The following is a 19,133-nucleotide window of genomic DNA, read 5'->3' on the forward strand; positions in this document are numbered from 1 at the left end:
GTATGGTATGAGTGAGTGAGTGAATGTTGTGCTTAAACTTAATGCTTAACTGTTATATATGTTGTGCTCCTTTTCAAGTCTCTCTCTCTCTCTCTCTCTCTCTCTCTCTCTCTCTCTTTCCTCAGACACTACACTACACACACATATATACTGTATATACCATACATACAGTAAAGGGAAAGCCAACTGTATGATCCCATTAGTTATATATCAATCAGTAGTACTACTCTACAGTGTATAGAAACATCTGCGCCTAAACTATAGAAGTGAGAGAGAGAGAGAGCACAGTTAGCTTAAAAATGTGTGTCTATTTCCCAATTTTGCCCATTTTTTTGATGAGAGAGAGAGAGAGAGAGAGAGAGAGAGAGAGAGAGAGAGAGAGAGAGAGAGAGAACCCTCTCTCCCCCGACACCGACACATACAGTACATACATATTATATACAAAAAAAAAACTTTCGCTCTTTTTTTTTGTCTCTCTTTCTCTTTCTTATAGTATACTCTAATACACTTCACACCAATTCTCTCTCTCTCTCTCTCTTTCTCTCTCTTTCCCCTTATCTGGTTGTCCTCGACATGTCGATGCTCTCTCTCTCTCTCTTAATAGTAGATCGCATTGAATCGCAAAAATTTAGGTCTTGAACCCCCACCTCTCATTTGACAGTATAATTCTCAATGTCTTTTTTCTCTCTCTCTCTCTCTCTCTCTCTCTATTATCTATCTCCCTGTTTCCCTATATCTGTATTTCCTCCCCACCCTCCATACCCTCTTAAACATCTACACAAACTATACTATACCCCCTCCCCCTTTCCCCAGTTCCTGCCCCCCAATCATCTCCACTTCCAGTTCTTGTCTAATATATTGTGTGTGCGTGTATGTACTCAATGTGTGTGTGTGTGTGTCAGTGATGACTGAATCTGTAATACATTGACATACCATATATATATATTGTATGTCTAAATATATCAGGGCCTTACATTAATCTCGCACACGCGGTTTTTGCTATAATTCTTAAATGGTGTGAGATATATTAATTTTGTAAAAAGAGTATTAAAAAGTGATTTACGTGTGATATTATAAAATATTAAATTTTTAATTTTGATCACGTGATCATATTTATTCTGGGATGTTAGCAAACCACTATATCACAACCTAAACTATAAATGCTAGAATAAAATTTCAATAGTAAGTTTGCAATGCCTAAACTGGAAATTTATGGGAAGAAAATTTTTTTAAAATTGGTTGCAAAATAAATTTTTTATAGTTTTTCAAACTTGTGGAAAAACACATTATATAAAATAGTCGAAAATAAAATTACGTTATTTATGGACAGTAGACACTTATTAGATAGAGATTTTAATACTATTGCTTATTCTAAAAACAAAATTTTTTTATGTCAAATATATTTTTAGATAATCAAATTTAATTAAAAATTAAATTATCGAAATACTATGCTGTGTTTTTTATTGTAATTTGATTATCTAAAAAAATATTTGACATAAAAAAATTTTGTTTTTAGAATAAGCATTAGTATTAAAATCTCTATCTAATAAGTGTCTACTGTCCATAAATAACGTCATTTTATTTTCGACTATTTTATATAATGTGTTTTTCCACAAGTTTGAAAAGCCATAAAAAATTTATTCTGCAACCAATTTTAAAAATTTTTTCTTCCCATAAATTTCCAGTTTAGCCATTACAATCTTACTAGTGAAATTTTATTCTGGCATTTATAGTTTAGGTTTTGATATAGTGGTTTGCAAATATCCAAGAATAAATATGATCACGTGATCAAAATTAAAAATTTAATATTTTATAATATCACGCGTAAATCACTTTTTACTACTCTTTTTACAAAATTAATATATCTCACTCTGTTTAAGAATTATAGCTAAAACCGCGTGTGCGAGATTAATGTAAGGCCCTTTTATATAACTTATAGATATATATGTGTGCAATAAGTGAATGCAATTGAAACAATTTTTTTTCAACAAAAAAAAAGTTTCGCGTTTGACTATACAATACACAATTACATACAAAAATCTACTACAACTACTACTACTACTACTACTACTCTAATACTGGTAACCACTGCCTCCCCGTTCCTTATGTTCATTATATTCTATACTACTGTTCCTTATTCTCAGTCTCTCTCTCTCTCTCTCTCTCTCTCTCTCTCTTTCTCTCCTACAACACACCAGCACTCATACATTTATACATTTAGACACTGATAGAGAGAGAGAGAGAGAGAGAGAGAGAGAGAGAGAGAGAGACTATAACCTCTACTACTACCTACCAGTGCCCAAATGAATAGTCCGGTGTGCTCTCCACCGTTCCACTATAACATATATATATATATATTATAAGTTTACTTCCGAGTGGTGGCCCACAAAAAAATGCCTATTATTATTACTGTACTGTATATATATATATATACATCTATACACCTTTCAAGGATGGCATACATTTGGCCCGTTTCTGAGTATATGTATATGAAGTGACTGTAGGTTTCTCTCTCTCTCTCTCTCTCTCTCTCTCTCTCTCCTGTCTATTGACCGTTATTTGCAGACAATTTCAATGGTTTAGTGAATGTTATGACTGGAAATAGGAAAGAGAGAGAGAGAGAGATAGGGTAGAGAGCTTAGGTAGTTATACCCTAGTAGTGGTAAAAATAGTATTAATCATACGGTAAGGAATAAACCGTACGATTCCCACTAAATAATAATAATAATAATAATAATAATAATACTATTACTACTGGCATACAAAATACAGAAATACATTTCCCATTTCCCGATTGAACCAAATTTTTTATATTATTTTTTATTTTTATTATTTAAATCCCCCTTTTTATACCCTTTGTATTTTTTACTATACATATATATATATACAGTATATATGATAATAATAGATGATATATATATATATATATATTATATTTTTTTGGTCTACTTTTTTTTCCTGGGGCCTACCCCCTTTGATTTTCCAGACAACGGTGCTCTGAGCACTGTCTGGGAAGTAAGTTATTTTTGTGAGAGAGAGAGAGAGAGAGAGAGAGAGAAACCCTTTATTTTTTAGACATAGAGAGAGAGAGAGAGACCCCCATATAACTGTTTGGTAGCTTATGTATGTCTGTGTGTGAAGTGGTGTGGTCGTATAGCCACCAAATAAGTACCGGTGCTATCTGCTCTGGGCTTTTTTATTATTATTCTTGTAAAATAAAGTATTTTTTATTGTTGGGTTATCACACACACACACACACACACAAAGAGTGAGTGAGTGAGAGAGACAGTCTGATCTGTCAACTAATACTGTTCCCATTATCACCCGATAATAGTATAAGTAGTGGTAGTAGTGTTAGTCGATTTAAATGTCTGTCCAATTGTTATAGTTGTCGTTGTCGGCGACCTCGACGTCTATAGAGAGACCTACATAAGCGATGCACCCTTTCATACATATATATATATATAAAGACAAATTGATTGCAGTTTTTATGATTTCCCGAAAAAAAACATAACTGTATTAACTCAACAATACATATGTATATATATATAGAGAATATTCTTTGTATTATAGCTTAAAAATTTTTTTGGTAGTTTTTTTGTGTCCTAAATATATATATATATATATATATTGTAAGTCATATATACTGTATTATTAAAAGGACGTTATGGTCGGTCATAATGACTATACTGACACACATGTGTTTTTTTGAATGATAATAACGGTGCGAATCGAGAGAGAGAGAGAGAGAAAAGTCATATTTATTATAAGGAAAGACCTCTTTTATCAGTATTATCGATACGATTACAACCACTAACTACTACTACTACTACTAACCCATACTATCCCATAAAATGTTTGAACATTTGGCTCTTGTATTTTGATGAAAAAAACCCCTTTTGAATAATAATAATAAGTTAAAACTTTTTGTATTTCAAACACTACACAACAAAATTATTAGTTGTTTTTTTTTGTATGTGTAGTTGTTATGTGTGTGTATGTACTGTATAAGTAAATGTTGAACTTTTTAAGGGCACACACACACACACTGTAAAAATCATTGACAAACCATTTAACACACATATAGATAGATAGATATACTGTATAACTACTGTGTGTGTGTGTGTGTGTGTGTGTGTGTGTGTGTGTGTGTGTGTGTGTGTGTGTGTGTGTGTCTTATATACTATGTATGAGTGAGTGAGAGATAGTATAACAGGAAAAACTGAGAGCGAAAATAATGTATAAAAGATATAATATATATATATATTAAAAAAATCGGTTCATTTGAATACAGGTTATCATAAGTGTTATGGAAATTAAATACAAACAAAACAAACAAACAAAAAAATTATAGTAATAATAATAATATCTAATATACAGTATTAGTAGTTAACATATGATAAAAAAATTTTACAGGAAAAAAACTATTGATATATATATATATACTAATAGTGTTTCAATGGTAAACAATGTAAATGTTTTAGAAAGATATATAGTGAAAATTATTATCATTTTGTTGTAAAAAAAACCTAATATTTAAAATTAAAATAAAAAGTTTGTTAACCTATGTCTTGGACAGACAGAGAGTGTGAGAGGAAATAGTAAATAACAAAAGGAAACAAAAATTTTCAATCAATAAGTTTTTTTTGTTGCATATAATACTTATATAATATTATATATATATATTGAAAATTTAACACACATTTTCTGTATATACTATGTGTGTCTATCTATCCATTGATACAATATTACTATTACTACAACTAGTAGTAGTAGTAGTAGTAGTAGTAGTAGTAGTAGTAGTAGTAGTAGTAGTACTAGTAGTCTACTAATACTAATCTTAATACTACTTAACACACATATGCTTGTACTATAAGATATTGAACTTTTTTTTTGTTGGTTGTATTGTATTATTTAGTTTTATTTTATTTTTTTTATATAAAAACTACATTTATATTATATTATATAATAATAAAACCTAGTATTGTATGTCACATATACTATATATATATATTGACAACTGGACTCTCTCTCTCTCTCTCTCTCTCTCTCTCTCTCTCTTCTATCTCCTGTATCCGATATAATACACACACAAAAAAAACTATATAAAAAACTATAAGGTATTGACACGTATTTCTTTTATATATATATATATCTAAAATATCGTATCTATTGTTATATATATATATATAGTTGACGGGTGCGAACCGGGAGCGCCGCCTCCCAATGGCACGGGTCATCAACATCATAACCATCACCATCAACACACAAATAGTAGATCACCGCATATTGGCGGCGGCGGAAATCATAGTCCGACAACAACACAACAACACTCGGTGACCACCAATGGCCAAGTGGTGGCCATCAAATACGAACAAACCGGTGCTGGCGGTGGTGGTGGTGGTGGACAACAGGGCGTTGGTGGCGGCCAACCGACTACAACACTGTTGCAGAATATATTGCAACAAAACCGATCGGCGGCCGTAGCGGCCAACGGCGGCAACATATACTCTATTCAGCGACAACAACAACAACAATCGCAGTCATCGCAGCAGCCGATGGCCACTACAACGTCGTCGACGACAACGACGTCACCGTTGCCGCCATCGCCGGCCGATTCGGGTGTATCGGATGTCGACTCCCATTACAGCTCTAACGATGAGCAACAACAACACAACCAGCAGATGAACCATTCGTACGGCGGGTACTTCTATGGCGGTCAACGGCAAACATGTAAGTCTAATATAACCTAAACCTAACCCCTAAACCCCCTAAAAAAAATATACAGTACATGTCTGTCCCCTCCATCATAAATATGTATGTCTATCCAACAACAACTACTACTACAGACTACTGTCCCTTTCGCAGCCCAGAGAGACCCCCATAACTAACTAACCTCTTAATGCAAATTATTATGACTGACAATAACAACACACACACACACAAAAAGTTTTATTATGTTTAAGATAGTGTGGAAATTACTTAAAAAAGTTTTTTTTTTACTTTTTAAAACCATATCCTATTTGGGTTGACAATAAAAATATATATATATAATACCATACAATATAACCAAATGCAATCGATTTTAAAGCCCATATAATATATGCATGCACTGACACCCCCGTACTGTTACGTACTGTACTAACCCGTGACAGACAACATATTGTCCACTTTGTTGTTGTTGTTATTATTATGTTGTGTTGCGTATATGGATTGTCCACCACTACCACCACCACTCCCTGGTGTCCCCCACACACACACCCCCACTACATCAAATGGTTATCTCACAGAGCAGCCATCGCCCCACACAAACAAACATATATGAGCTAATGTATTATACAATTTATTGGGGGGGGGGGATAGTTATGTGTGTTAGCCCATAGGCTATGTCCGCGCGGAAAGAGAGACATTATATGGTTTAGAGGGGGGAGGGAGAGGGAGATATATGGCTGTGCTCTTGAAAATTGTCATTATATTTATTGTTACGATTATTATATATACAATATACTAGTCGTTGATGTTGTTGTTATTTATTATATTATGTATATATCGGAGGAAAAAAATGTCGATTTGGGAGGAGGAGGGGGAGGCATATGATTGAATATTTAGGTCTATGAGTGTATAGTATAAGTAGCGTAGGAGAGGTACGACCTATTGACCAGATTTGTATGCTATGCTATGCAAAACCATACCAATCCATAAACAACAACAATAATAACAAAATTTTTTTAGCCGGTGACACAATAATGCCTACTTTTTTATCAAAAAAAAAATTTAAAAGATAAATACAATACTATTTGCGACAAAAAAAAATTTTTCTCCTATTATTTGTAAGTGTCGTCAATAAAATACACAAAATATATTTAAGAGATTTTTGACGCTTTCTTTAAGCGGTTCCCCCCTCTCTCTCTCTCTCTCTCTCTCTCTCTCACTATTACTGAGTACTGGGCACTGGTATGTTATGTGCCATTATTGTTATTATTTACTAAGTTGTTGTAGTATATATGGGCACTGGTATATATTTTTTAAAGATGCTATGGTACGGTACCTTTTTTCAATTGTATGTGTGTGTGTGTGTGTGTGTGTGTGTGTGTGTGTGTGTAGGTGTTTACACCAATATACTGTGTATAGATATATACCCCCCCCCCCCCTTGCCCCTTACTTACAGCAAAAAATAAAAATTGTTGTTGACCTAAAAAAATAAGTTTTGTAGTTTATTTGGTAAATAAAAAAAAATAAGAGATATTTATTTTATTTTTTTTGCTAACAAAATAAAAGTTTTTTCAAAAAAAAAATTATTTTTTCCTTTAGTTATGCTGTTTTTGAGATGAAAACATATGCAACAGTTTTTTTTGTGTGCATTTTATTTTTATTTTTTTTTTGAAGGATATATATATATATATATATATATATATATATATATATATATATATATATAACAAAATAGTTTAGATGTATAACAAAAAATAAGTTCACAATAATAATAATATCTATTAGTTGTTTAGATATATATATAACGTTATATAATAAATAGGTTACTAATAACTTTCTATTGAATTTATAAAAAAAATAATTATAATTTTGATTATTATTATTTAAAAATCATTTAGACATCATATTCATAAAAACAGATATTAAAAATTATTAATCAATTTATTTTCATATAAAAATAGATATTTTAATTTATTTAAAAAAAATTTCTCAAAATTATTGCCAATTAATTTTTTTATTATTATTGAATAGTATATACAGTATATAAAGGAAATCTATAGATTTTTGATAAATATTTAATTGGAAATAAAAAAAATTAAAATTAATAAAATTATTAGTTATGATAAAATAATTTTTTTTATATACAATGTATATATATTTTTTGAAGTGTTTTTTTTTTAAATAAATAATATTAATTATTATACACTGTATATAATTCTAGATAATATGAAATCTTATAATATTTATTATAACAGGAATACTTAAAATTACTAATAATTAGATATATATATATATATATATATAAATTTATAAAAATAAAAGTGAACTTAAATTTTATTATATTATAGCATATATTAATAATATTAGATTAAAACATTGTTTAAGTACAGTGTATATAACTGTTAGTATAGTGTAGACATATTAAATACTATGTATTAATTTAATTGTAATATATATTAGTTATCTAATCATTGAAAATGTTATTTTATTTTTATTGATTTACGTGTTATATATATATATATATATATATATATATATATGAATGTATATATTTATTCTATGAATATATATATATATAGCAGGAATACATCAAATAAAATAAAAAAAAAGTTTTTATTTTATTTTTTATATACAATTTTATTTTTATCTCTAATTTTATTTTTTATTATTAATTCATTTTTATTTTTTACCGATTCCTTGTTAATGTTTTTATTTAGTATTTTTTTAATATTATTATTATTATTAAAATTATATACAAATTATACAATAAAATATCTTTATATGGCTTTAATTACAAAATTTCTAAACAAAAATTTTCCGCAAATATATATTTATCTAAACATTTTATTAAATAAAATTTGATAATTATTTAGTTTAAAAAAATACATATATATTTGCCATATATATATAACTAATTAAATTAAATAAATTTAAAATTGAAATAATTAAATATTGAAAACATTTTTTTTTTTGAACAAATCGTAACAAATCTCTAAAATACAGTAAACTATAGAAATACATATAAAAAATTTTATCAAAAAAAATATCTATATATATATAGTATATGTTTTGAATTTTAATATTACAAAATACAACCCTAATTTTTTATGTGATTAAATTAGTAATGAAATTATTGTTATCTACTACTAAATAGTAGTAAAACTAAAATAAAAAGTTATTGTAATTAAATTATTTATGTTTTTAGTTATCTATAGTAGACATAGTACACACAGTTATGATGATGATGATGTTTGAGGAGGGGGTAGTCGCTTAATGACTGCCCCCTATACCTAACTCAATCAGTTTATATTATTATATATGTTTTTTTAACCGACATTGAACTACAATATATCTATATATATATATATATATATATATATATATATGAAATGTTAGTTTTATTAGTTGAAAGTACAGTTGAAACAACATTGAAATCAAAAGATAGAAAGAGAGAGAGAGAGAGAGAGAGAGAGAGAGAGAGAACTGTGTATTCAAACAAACAAACAAAAAAATGCAATTATAATAATAATAATTAGTATTACTATTATTATTATGATAACAACAATACTGTTATAACTCTTATTTTGTTGCAACTAATGGGTGTCGACAAAGATATACCGGAATTTATTTGTTGATAAAAAACGAGATTTTTTTTTGTGTGTATGTAATTAAAAAACACTTTTTAAAAAAAAAATGTGTATAAACTGTATGTTTAGGGAAAAGTTATTGAAAAGAAATTTTTATTTTTACCGTATGTTTCCTTTTATTGTTGATTATGATTATGATTACAATTAACTGTGTATTTGCATTATTATTATTTAGTATATACTGTATATATATATATATATATATGACATAGATAAATAGATTTAAATAATAATAATTTAAATAATAATACAATGTATTTAAAAAAAAATTCAAATTAGTATCAAATAGTATGTTATTATTCTATATGAATGTATAAATTTGAAAAATTTAAATTTATTTAAAAAAAAAAAAATTATTTATTAACAAACAAAAAATTTATTGGCAATGTTTATATATATATATATATATATATATATATATATATATAGTATTCAACAAAAAAAGTATTTAAATTGTTGTATATTTATTTATATTAACATTTTTTTATAGAGAAAACAAAATTATTTTTAATTATATTATTTTTTATATATATATATATATATATATATAAATTTTTAGAGTATAATAAAAAAAATATATTTAGTAATATATCTATATATGTATGACAATAATCTTGATTATATTACGACACACACACACACACACACACACACACATACATACAGTCTAATTATTTTCAATAGTTATAATATAATAAATTTATACGATATTTATACAGTATAACTAGCATACAGTACAGTACTACAAACATAGTATATATGCTTATTTTATTTTGTTATTTAAGCATAACCTTGGTAAATTCAATCAATAGTGCATTGATACTACACTACGACTACTAATTGAGCATCATATATATATATATATATATACATGTATATATGTGTATATATTTATATAATGTGACGGCAAATATATTTTTATTTTTTGGCAACAATTTTTATGACATTTTTGGCTCCGGGATATAAATTAGGCGATAAATATATTGATAGTCTCTCTCTCTCTCTCTCTCCTATTGTGTACATCCTATACACACACACTTAGATATATCTGGTTTTATATATATATTTATATATAAATATAAAAATTCATATAAATATATATATATATATATACTCAACATTTTGTATAACAATTTTCTCTACCAAAAACTCAAGGCTACGGGAAGTTTAGTGAATCCAATGTGAAATATACTGTATATATATATATATAAAAAATATAATGTCTCGCATATAACGTGTGTGTGTGTGTGTTGTTTGTGTGTGAAAATTACATGAGGAGTGGGTTTAGTTTTTAAAAAAAGCAGCCAGTGCATTTTGGGGAAAAAAATATATCATAGTTATGTATATGTTAGGGAACAGGGAGTTAAAAAAAGATAGTTAGTTAGAGATAAGCGTTAGAGAGTTAGAGGGAGAGTAAGTTAGAGAGAGAGAGAGAGAGAGAGAGAGATTGGAAACCATTTTTTTTTTTTACTTTTCCGATTCACATGTAATATATATATACACTGTATTTATTGTATTGATATATATATATATATATGATATATATAACAGTATATACCATATTAAATGTAAAGTACAATCAGACAACAATATATATATGAAAATAATATCTTATGTATTATTTAATAAAACTAATTTTTTAATGTTAAATATATACTGTATATATAAAATAAAACTAGATTTATAATAATAATAATAATAATAATAATTCAAGTTTTAGGGAAATGTTATGTTAGTTATTTTTTTAGGGTAGTGCTAGTAGTAGTAGTAGTACTGTATGTACTAATAGTAGTGTGTTTTTAATAAAAATTTTATTAACATTTAAATATTTTTGTTGCTTTTTAAATGTTTGTTGTTTGTTATTTGTACCTTGCTAATTTATTTTTAATAAAAATATTACATTACAAATATGTAATTTGTTTTTTTAGTAAATAAATATATTTATATATATATATATATAAATCTATATCTATTTATACATTATTATTATTATTATTAACAATGTTTATAAGGTATTGCATTAATTTTAGGTAAAATGTTATTACATACACACACTTGAATATAATAAGTTTTATGTGTCATATAATATATATAAATATATAAATACATAATATTTTTTAAGGGGAATAAATGAGCGCACAGTCAGATACCGTATATATATATAGATAGATATACTGTACCATACAGTGTGTGTGTGTGTGTGTGTGTGTATGTTGTATACCAGTGCCAGCGAAGCCTAACATTTTGCTTATACAGTATATATATATATATATTTTATTCTTTCTCTATGTATAACTAAACTGTATAAGCGCTGGCACTGGTATCCTCTCTTTCTCTCTCTCTCTCTCTCTCTCTCTCTCTCTCTCTCTCTCTCTCTCTCTWTCTCTCTCTCTCTCTCTCTATAATTCCAATGTACGTAATATGTTGTGCCATCAATTGCATACTATACACTACCAGAGAGTGAGTTTTAGTACTACTAACTACCAGTGCTTTTCTCTCTTTATATTCTTCTATCGGTGTGAGGAACAGTATGTATAGTAATAGTAATAGTATAGCTATAGAAACCTTGAAACCGTTCACTAACCTAACTTGAGAGCCAATAATAAATTTCAAGGGCACTAAAGCATTTGTCTGGTTGCCATCGAAACGTCAAGGCGAACGAACTCATCCTTTTTTTTTTGCTGTTAGCTGCCGTCCCTCCCGGTGCCGACCCCTTAGTATGTATATATAGATAGATAGCATATATATATACATACAATTCTCTTCAATGCTATTTCCTTCCCCTCACTCACTCTCTCGCCCTTCCTTAGTGTGTGTATATATACTGTATGTATGTATGTATGTATAGTATGTATATATTCTGTGTGTGTGTGTGTGTGTGTGTGTGTGTGTGTGTGTGTGTATGTATATCTACTGTATATATCTATACAACCATTTTTTTTATGTGTGTGTTGTGTTTTTCATATCCTTTTAAAGCAGCGCTCGATAGGACTTTCCATTATATATATACAGGAATAGCATATTATATTAATATATACTGTATATATATATATATACAGTATTAGTTGTAGTATTTTATATATAAATTTTTTTATTGTGTTTGTGTGCTATTTGTGTGTGTGTGTGTGTGTGCTTAGCATAGATATTCACGATTTATATATATATATATATATATATATAKAGAGAGAGAGAGAGAGAGAGAGAGAGAGAGAGATATGAGAAGATATTACTTTTACTTTTTTTTAACTTGAAATTTATGATTATTGTATAAAAATATTTGTTTGAGGGCTGACTGAGAAAATATATATATATATATAAAACTTTCAATTTTTATCCCTTAAATTAATGGCCATTGATTGGTGTCTCGACAATATATATTAATATATATAGGAATATATTATGATATAATTTTTTTTGATATAATAAAAAAATAATATTTAAAAAAATATTTAATAATAATAATAATTGTTGGCACATATATCTAGGATAAAATAGTTTCAATAAAAATCGTTATTATTTATTATAATAATAATTATTATTTTTCTACATTTAATCACAAAGTTTTCTAACACATAGACACACACAAAAAATTGTACGTTTTTTTATTAAAAAAAATATATAATTATAATAATAATAATAATAATCTTTTTTAAACAACATATTTAATGATTGAGAGATAGTTAGGAATATATATATATTTATATAAATAAAACAATGTGTTGTGTTATGTTTGTAATGTAATGTATTTCATTGATTTTCAATGTCATAGCGTATCAAAATGTATAAAATATAACTTATTTTTTTCAATGGTTTAATATATATTAATATTAATATAATGTCGACATAGAGTATATATTTAACACTTTTATAATATAATCAGTTTTTGTTACTCAGTATTAGTTAAAGACACAAACCATATAATTAAGGCTTAAACTCATTATTTTATTATATATTTATATATAAATAAATGTTTTTTTTTCAGTATTATATATATATATAATACTGTATATCAATAATTATTTGTCTGTTAGTGTGTGTGTGCGTTAAACAATGTGTATATAAATTTGAGAAATAATATAATTGTATTATTATTATTGTAATATACAGTTGAATTTATAGACACACACACAACAAAAAATAGTTAAATTAAGGATACATTAGGAATATACTGTATATTCAATTCATATATTATTATTATTATTATTATTATATATGTCTGTATTTTTAAATAAATTTTTTGAACACTTGTTTCAGTCTAATATTTATATACTGTATATATATATATATATATATATATATATCTCCCTTTCCCTATCCTAACTGCCATTACCTCTATATTATATAATATATATATATATATATAAATTTATATATATTTCATACTCCCTTTTCCTCTTAATTTCTCTCTCTTCTCTCTCTCTCTCTCTCTCTCTCTCTCTCTCTCTCTTTCTCTGTTTAATATTATACTTATATACAGTATAATAAATATATACGAAAATTAAATAATTTGTTATATCTATCTCATGGTGTCTATCAAACAACAACAAAAAAAATGTAAGTCCCTATACGTATGGCTGAGACTATCATACATTTCCCTTCCCTCCCCTCCCTCCCCCTCCACTCTACACACTAAGGTTTTTATATATTATACATAATATTTTATATATATATATATATATATATATTATTTGATAGTGATATCTATTATCTAATAGCAGTGATACATAGACACACAATGATATGGTTGGGTATGTAATCTTTAGAGCACCAGTAATAAGTAATACCCAACCGATCCTTACACAACATGAGTATATATATATATGAGTTGTTTTGTTGTTTAGTATATTAAATAATATTAAAAATACAAATTTATATTATTTTTTTAATATACACACATATTGTCTGTTTATATGTATATATATATAATAAATAAATAATTCATTAAACGCTTTGGTCGTTAACTGCCAGCAAAAAAATAAAATAAAATGAAAAATAAATAATAAAATAATATCTAAATAAAAAAAACTACTGTAAACTTCCTCTTAACAAAACATGTATACAAATATATATTATATATTTATACTGATATACAGTATTATATATATATATATATATGAAAATCCGTGTACTTTATACTTATATACGTAAAATAGTATAAATTATTTAACGATAAAAATTATTTTTTAAACAACAAAACTTTATAAATATTTTGATATATATTTTTTAAATATTATTATAAATAAAATATTCTCTCTCTCTCTCTCTCTCTCTCTCTCTCTCTCTCTCTCTCTCTCTAATCATAATAACATGTAATAATCACGTAATAATTTATTATCATTATTATATTATACATTATTTTTAATATATAAATTAGTATATCTCTCTAATTAATATTTATTATGATTGTCTATATAATATGTCTATGCATTATGTAATTTAAAACAGTAATTAAGTAAAATGAAACCGTTTTTTTTGTTTGTTAAATAATATATATATTTTCTGGAGGACCCCATTGATGATGATTGCTTAACATTGCTTTGTGACATACATTAATCAATTACCAGACCATCACACACACACACACACACACACACACACACACACACACACACACACACACACACACACACACACACACACACACACTAACCCATACATTACAATCATATATATATATTTTTTTGGTATGACATCCCTTTCCCCCCTTTTCCAATATCACCCTATCCTATCTACTATAATATATATATATATATATATCAAACACACAATGTATATATGTTTTCTTAGAATTGAATTTATTTATTTTTTTATTATATTGCCTTTATTTCCCTTTTTTTATTAATATCAACTTTCTCTCTCACTCACTCACTCACTCACTCACTCACCCGCTCTCACAAATACACACTCATTCACTCACTCACTCACTCACTCATTCACTCAATCAGTCATGTATTTCGTTGGAATTTTTGTATGTCTTTTATATGTTTGCATTGATTTTTTTTATTATACAATCAAATTTCACTCTCACTTCAAACTCTCTCTCTCTCTCTCTCTCTCTCTCTCTCTCTCTCTATGTTTTCTAAACGGAAGTCCGACTATGAGTGCAATGCAGCGTTCAGTTCAGTTCGCAGTTGCTATTAGTTTGGGGTATAGTTTATAAGGTAATTGAATGTATGAGAGATAGGGATAGGGATATAGGGATGTGTCTATATGTGCGATAGACAGCACTGGCATTACATTTTGTTTGAGGTTTTTTATTTTGAGAGGAAAGCTATGTGTGTGTGTGTGTGTGTGTGAGAGAGAGAGAGAGAGAGAGAGAGAGAGAGAGAGAGAGAGAGCCTGAAAAACCAGTGTTTAGTCGCAAAAAAAAGAGAGAGTAGTTATACAGAACAGGATATGTAGTTTTTTTTTATTATATATTATAAATGTGCGGCCAATTCATGGCATAGTTATGTAAGCCTAACCTAACCAACCCAACCAACCAACCAAACACACACACACACACACACTAATAAAACCAACGGTGCGACACCTAGTAGTCAATACGTATCTCTAATGTATAGATTTTTTCCTTTAATTTTTTTTTTGTTAATTATAGTTTTAACTTTTTTTTGAGGAAAATTTCAAAATCATTTAATTTCATATTTAATAGTAATTTTGATTTTGATTTTTTTTTGGAGTTTGATTTTTATATGTATGTATGTACTAACTAACTAAACATTTATAATTTATATATCAATCTATTAGTTTCAATGATAATATACATATACATATAGATACATATACATAGACACACACACACACACACACACACACACACACACACACACACACACACACACTTACACGTGAATTAATAATATATGATAAATAATTTGTAGGCTAAGGCTAGTGACCACACAATTATTGTCACCAATAGTTAGTATATATATATATATACTGTATGTGTGTTTTGAATGGATAGTATGGAAAACTACATACCAAACCAACAACAACAAAAAAATGATAAATTGTGTGATAAAAACTTGTCTACAATTTTATTCAACAAAAAAAATAGTTATTGAAAGCAACAAACAAACAAAACAAAAAAAAAGTAGAGATATTTTTTTTGTTGGAAAATTTCCGCAAAAAAACTTTATAATGTTTAGTGTGTGGGGTATATGTAGTGTTTATTTTAATTATTATGATTTTTTTGTTGTTTAGAGAGAGAGAGAGAGAGAGAGAGAGAGAGAGAGAGTTTATAATGAAAAGTATAAATTATAAAAAAGTTTTTCCTATTTAACAAAAAATGAGAAAAATATTAAAACATTTATATTATATATATATATATATTAAAGGGTTTTTGCACTATATATTTAAGTTTTTATTTTTACAAAAAACATTTAAACTACTATTAAAATACTATTGCAATAACAAAACAAGAAAAAAGTTTTTTAGATACAAAACATTATTATACATTAATTGTTTTTTTTTTGGTAAATAAATTATAAAATAATAATAATAATAATTGTCTAATCATAATAACATTAATAATTTTTAAATTATATTTAATACATTTAATTATAATATTATTATTATTTATATTATCAAAATTTGTAGTGTATTTTCCAGTCATTTAATAATGTATTGTTTTTTATTGTTTACTACACTAATAATATTATATATTATAACATATTTAGTATTTATAAAAAAAATAATAATTATATTAAATATATTTAAATATTATTTTTTTTCAGTTGTTGCTAAACATGATAAACAAATTAAGTTTATTTATTATTATTATTATTATTATTTTTGGTTTCATTTAGAAAAATTACTTTTTAAATACATTTTATTTATTTAAAGTATACGTTTTAAAAAAATAATAATATATGTACTGGATAGTTTTATTTATGGCATCAAAAAATAATAAAGTTATTAACATCTAACTTATATATAAACATATAATGTATATATATATACATTATATATATATAATCCTCACTAAACAGACACTTATTACCCCCCCTTTACACCCCCTCTCTCTCTCTCTCTCTCTTTCCCTTTAAAAATAAGTTATTGATGTAAAGTATATATTGTTTTAAACGATTAAAAAATTTATTAGTAATTTAACACAAAAAAAAAATATTTGCAGTGAATATATATATATATATAAATATATTGAGTATAAATAACCTTCATTTATATATACTGTATATTAATATGTAATAATCATTTTTAAATTTTTTTTTGTAATATACAATGTATTTAAAGAGAGAGAGAGAGAGAGAGAGAGAGAGAGAGAGAGAGAGAGAGAGAGAGAGAGAGAGAGAGAGAGAGAGAGTGATTTTGAAAGGAGTATTGCCCACTAATATACAACCAAAAAAATAAAATAAATAATATAAATATTTAAATATATATTATAAGTGTTTAGTGAGTTTATAAGTTTTCAGTAGAAAAATATTGATAGCTTTAACTATATATATATATATTTATACAGTATATTAATATCACCACATATTGGTTTAGTATATGTTTTTTAAATGCAAATATAAAAAAACCTGAATAAGTAATAATAATAATAATGTATTAGTTATTTCATGAGAAATATAGTGACTCTTTCTTTTTTTTGTGACTCTCTCTCTCTCTCTCTCTCTCTCTCTCTCTCTCTCTCTCTCTCTCTTGATTTGGTAATAGAAATTCAATATTCATTGGAAAGAGAGAGAGATTTAGTTGTAAAAAGCAATTTATTATTATATGAAAACCCTTTCTCTCTCTCTCTCTCTCTCTCTCTCTCTCTCTCTCTCTCWCTCTCTCTCTCTCTCTCTCTCTCTCTGTCTTATTATAAATATATATATAATAATTTTTTTTCAATGTCATACCATTGAATGCACTTTTATTTTATTTTTTATTTTATTTTATTTTTTGCTTCTCTCCTCATATTTTTTTTTATTTCTAATGTGGTATTTGTTTGTTGTTGGCATTGAATCCGATTAATGACTCCATAGATATATATATATACAGTATATAAAAAAAGAGTTATAAAACAACAAAAAATAAAAATCTAATATTTTTTTGTTGTTATTTCACTTTCAATCTATATATATATATATATATATATATATATACATATACTGTATATTATGTATGTATATGTTGTTGTGTCAGTTAATTTACTTATGTATATTCAAAACACATATATATTAATATATTATATCATATATATGTATAATATAATGACTTATGTTTTTTTTGGTTGTTTTTTATGTGTTTTTTTTATGTAAAACAAAATTAATTATATCTGAACTAAGCAAATACATTATTATTATTATAATTATAATTATAATTAATCTGTCTATCTATCTATCTATAAATAAATATATTTAAAACTATTTAAATATCTATTTGAAATGTTTTACAAACTATTTTTATATGATTAACTAATGGGAATAATAGTATCATTTTTTTTTTAAATAGTTTATTAATATTATTATTAGATTTGTTACAAACAAACAAACATAAAACTATTTGAAACTTTTATTTAAAAAGTTTTTTGGCTCATAAAAAACAGATTATATCATCAATTGAGTGAAATAGCAAAAAATCAGCAAAAAACAAATGAAATTAAATAATATTTAATATTTCATTATCTTTATATATATATATATATATATATATATATATATATATATATAAAGTTTTATTTTATTTATCTACAAAAAAAAACATTTTTTTAACCGCTAAACATGTGATATAATTTTATTGCACCCAACAAACAAAAAGCAAAAAAAAAAA

The 19,133-nt window shown here is 26.0% G+C and overlaps 1 protein-coding gene across 1 annotated transcript in view; it reads left to right on the plus strand.

The window, feature by feature from the left end:
• The window catches only part of LOC128962643 (ecdysone-induced protein 74EF-like), a 35,744-nt gene that overhangs the window by 9,023 nt on the left and 7,588 nt on the right, over positions 1-19,133 (plus strand). Inside the window, exon 4 of the mRNA XM_054309038.1 lies at positions 5,194-5,733. Coding sequence (XP_054165013.1) covers positions 5,194-5,733 — 540 coding nt within the window. The remainder of the gene's footprint in view (positions 1-5,193; positions 5,734-19,133) is intronic.

This window comes from Oppia nitens, unplaced genomic scaffold, assembly GCF_028296485.1.
Source record: "Oppia nitens isolate AA-2021 unplaced genomic scaffold, nextdenovo-longstitch-racon4-pilon3 scaffold6_pilon_pilon_pilon, whole genome shotgun sequence".
NCBI classification, from domain to species: domain Eukaryota; kingdom Metazoa; phylum Arthropoda; class Arachnida; order Sarcoptiformes; family Oppiidae; genus Oppia; species Oppia nitens.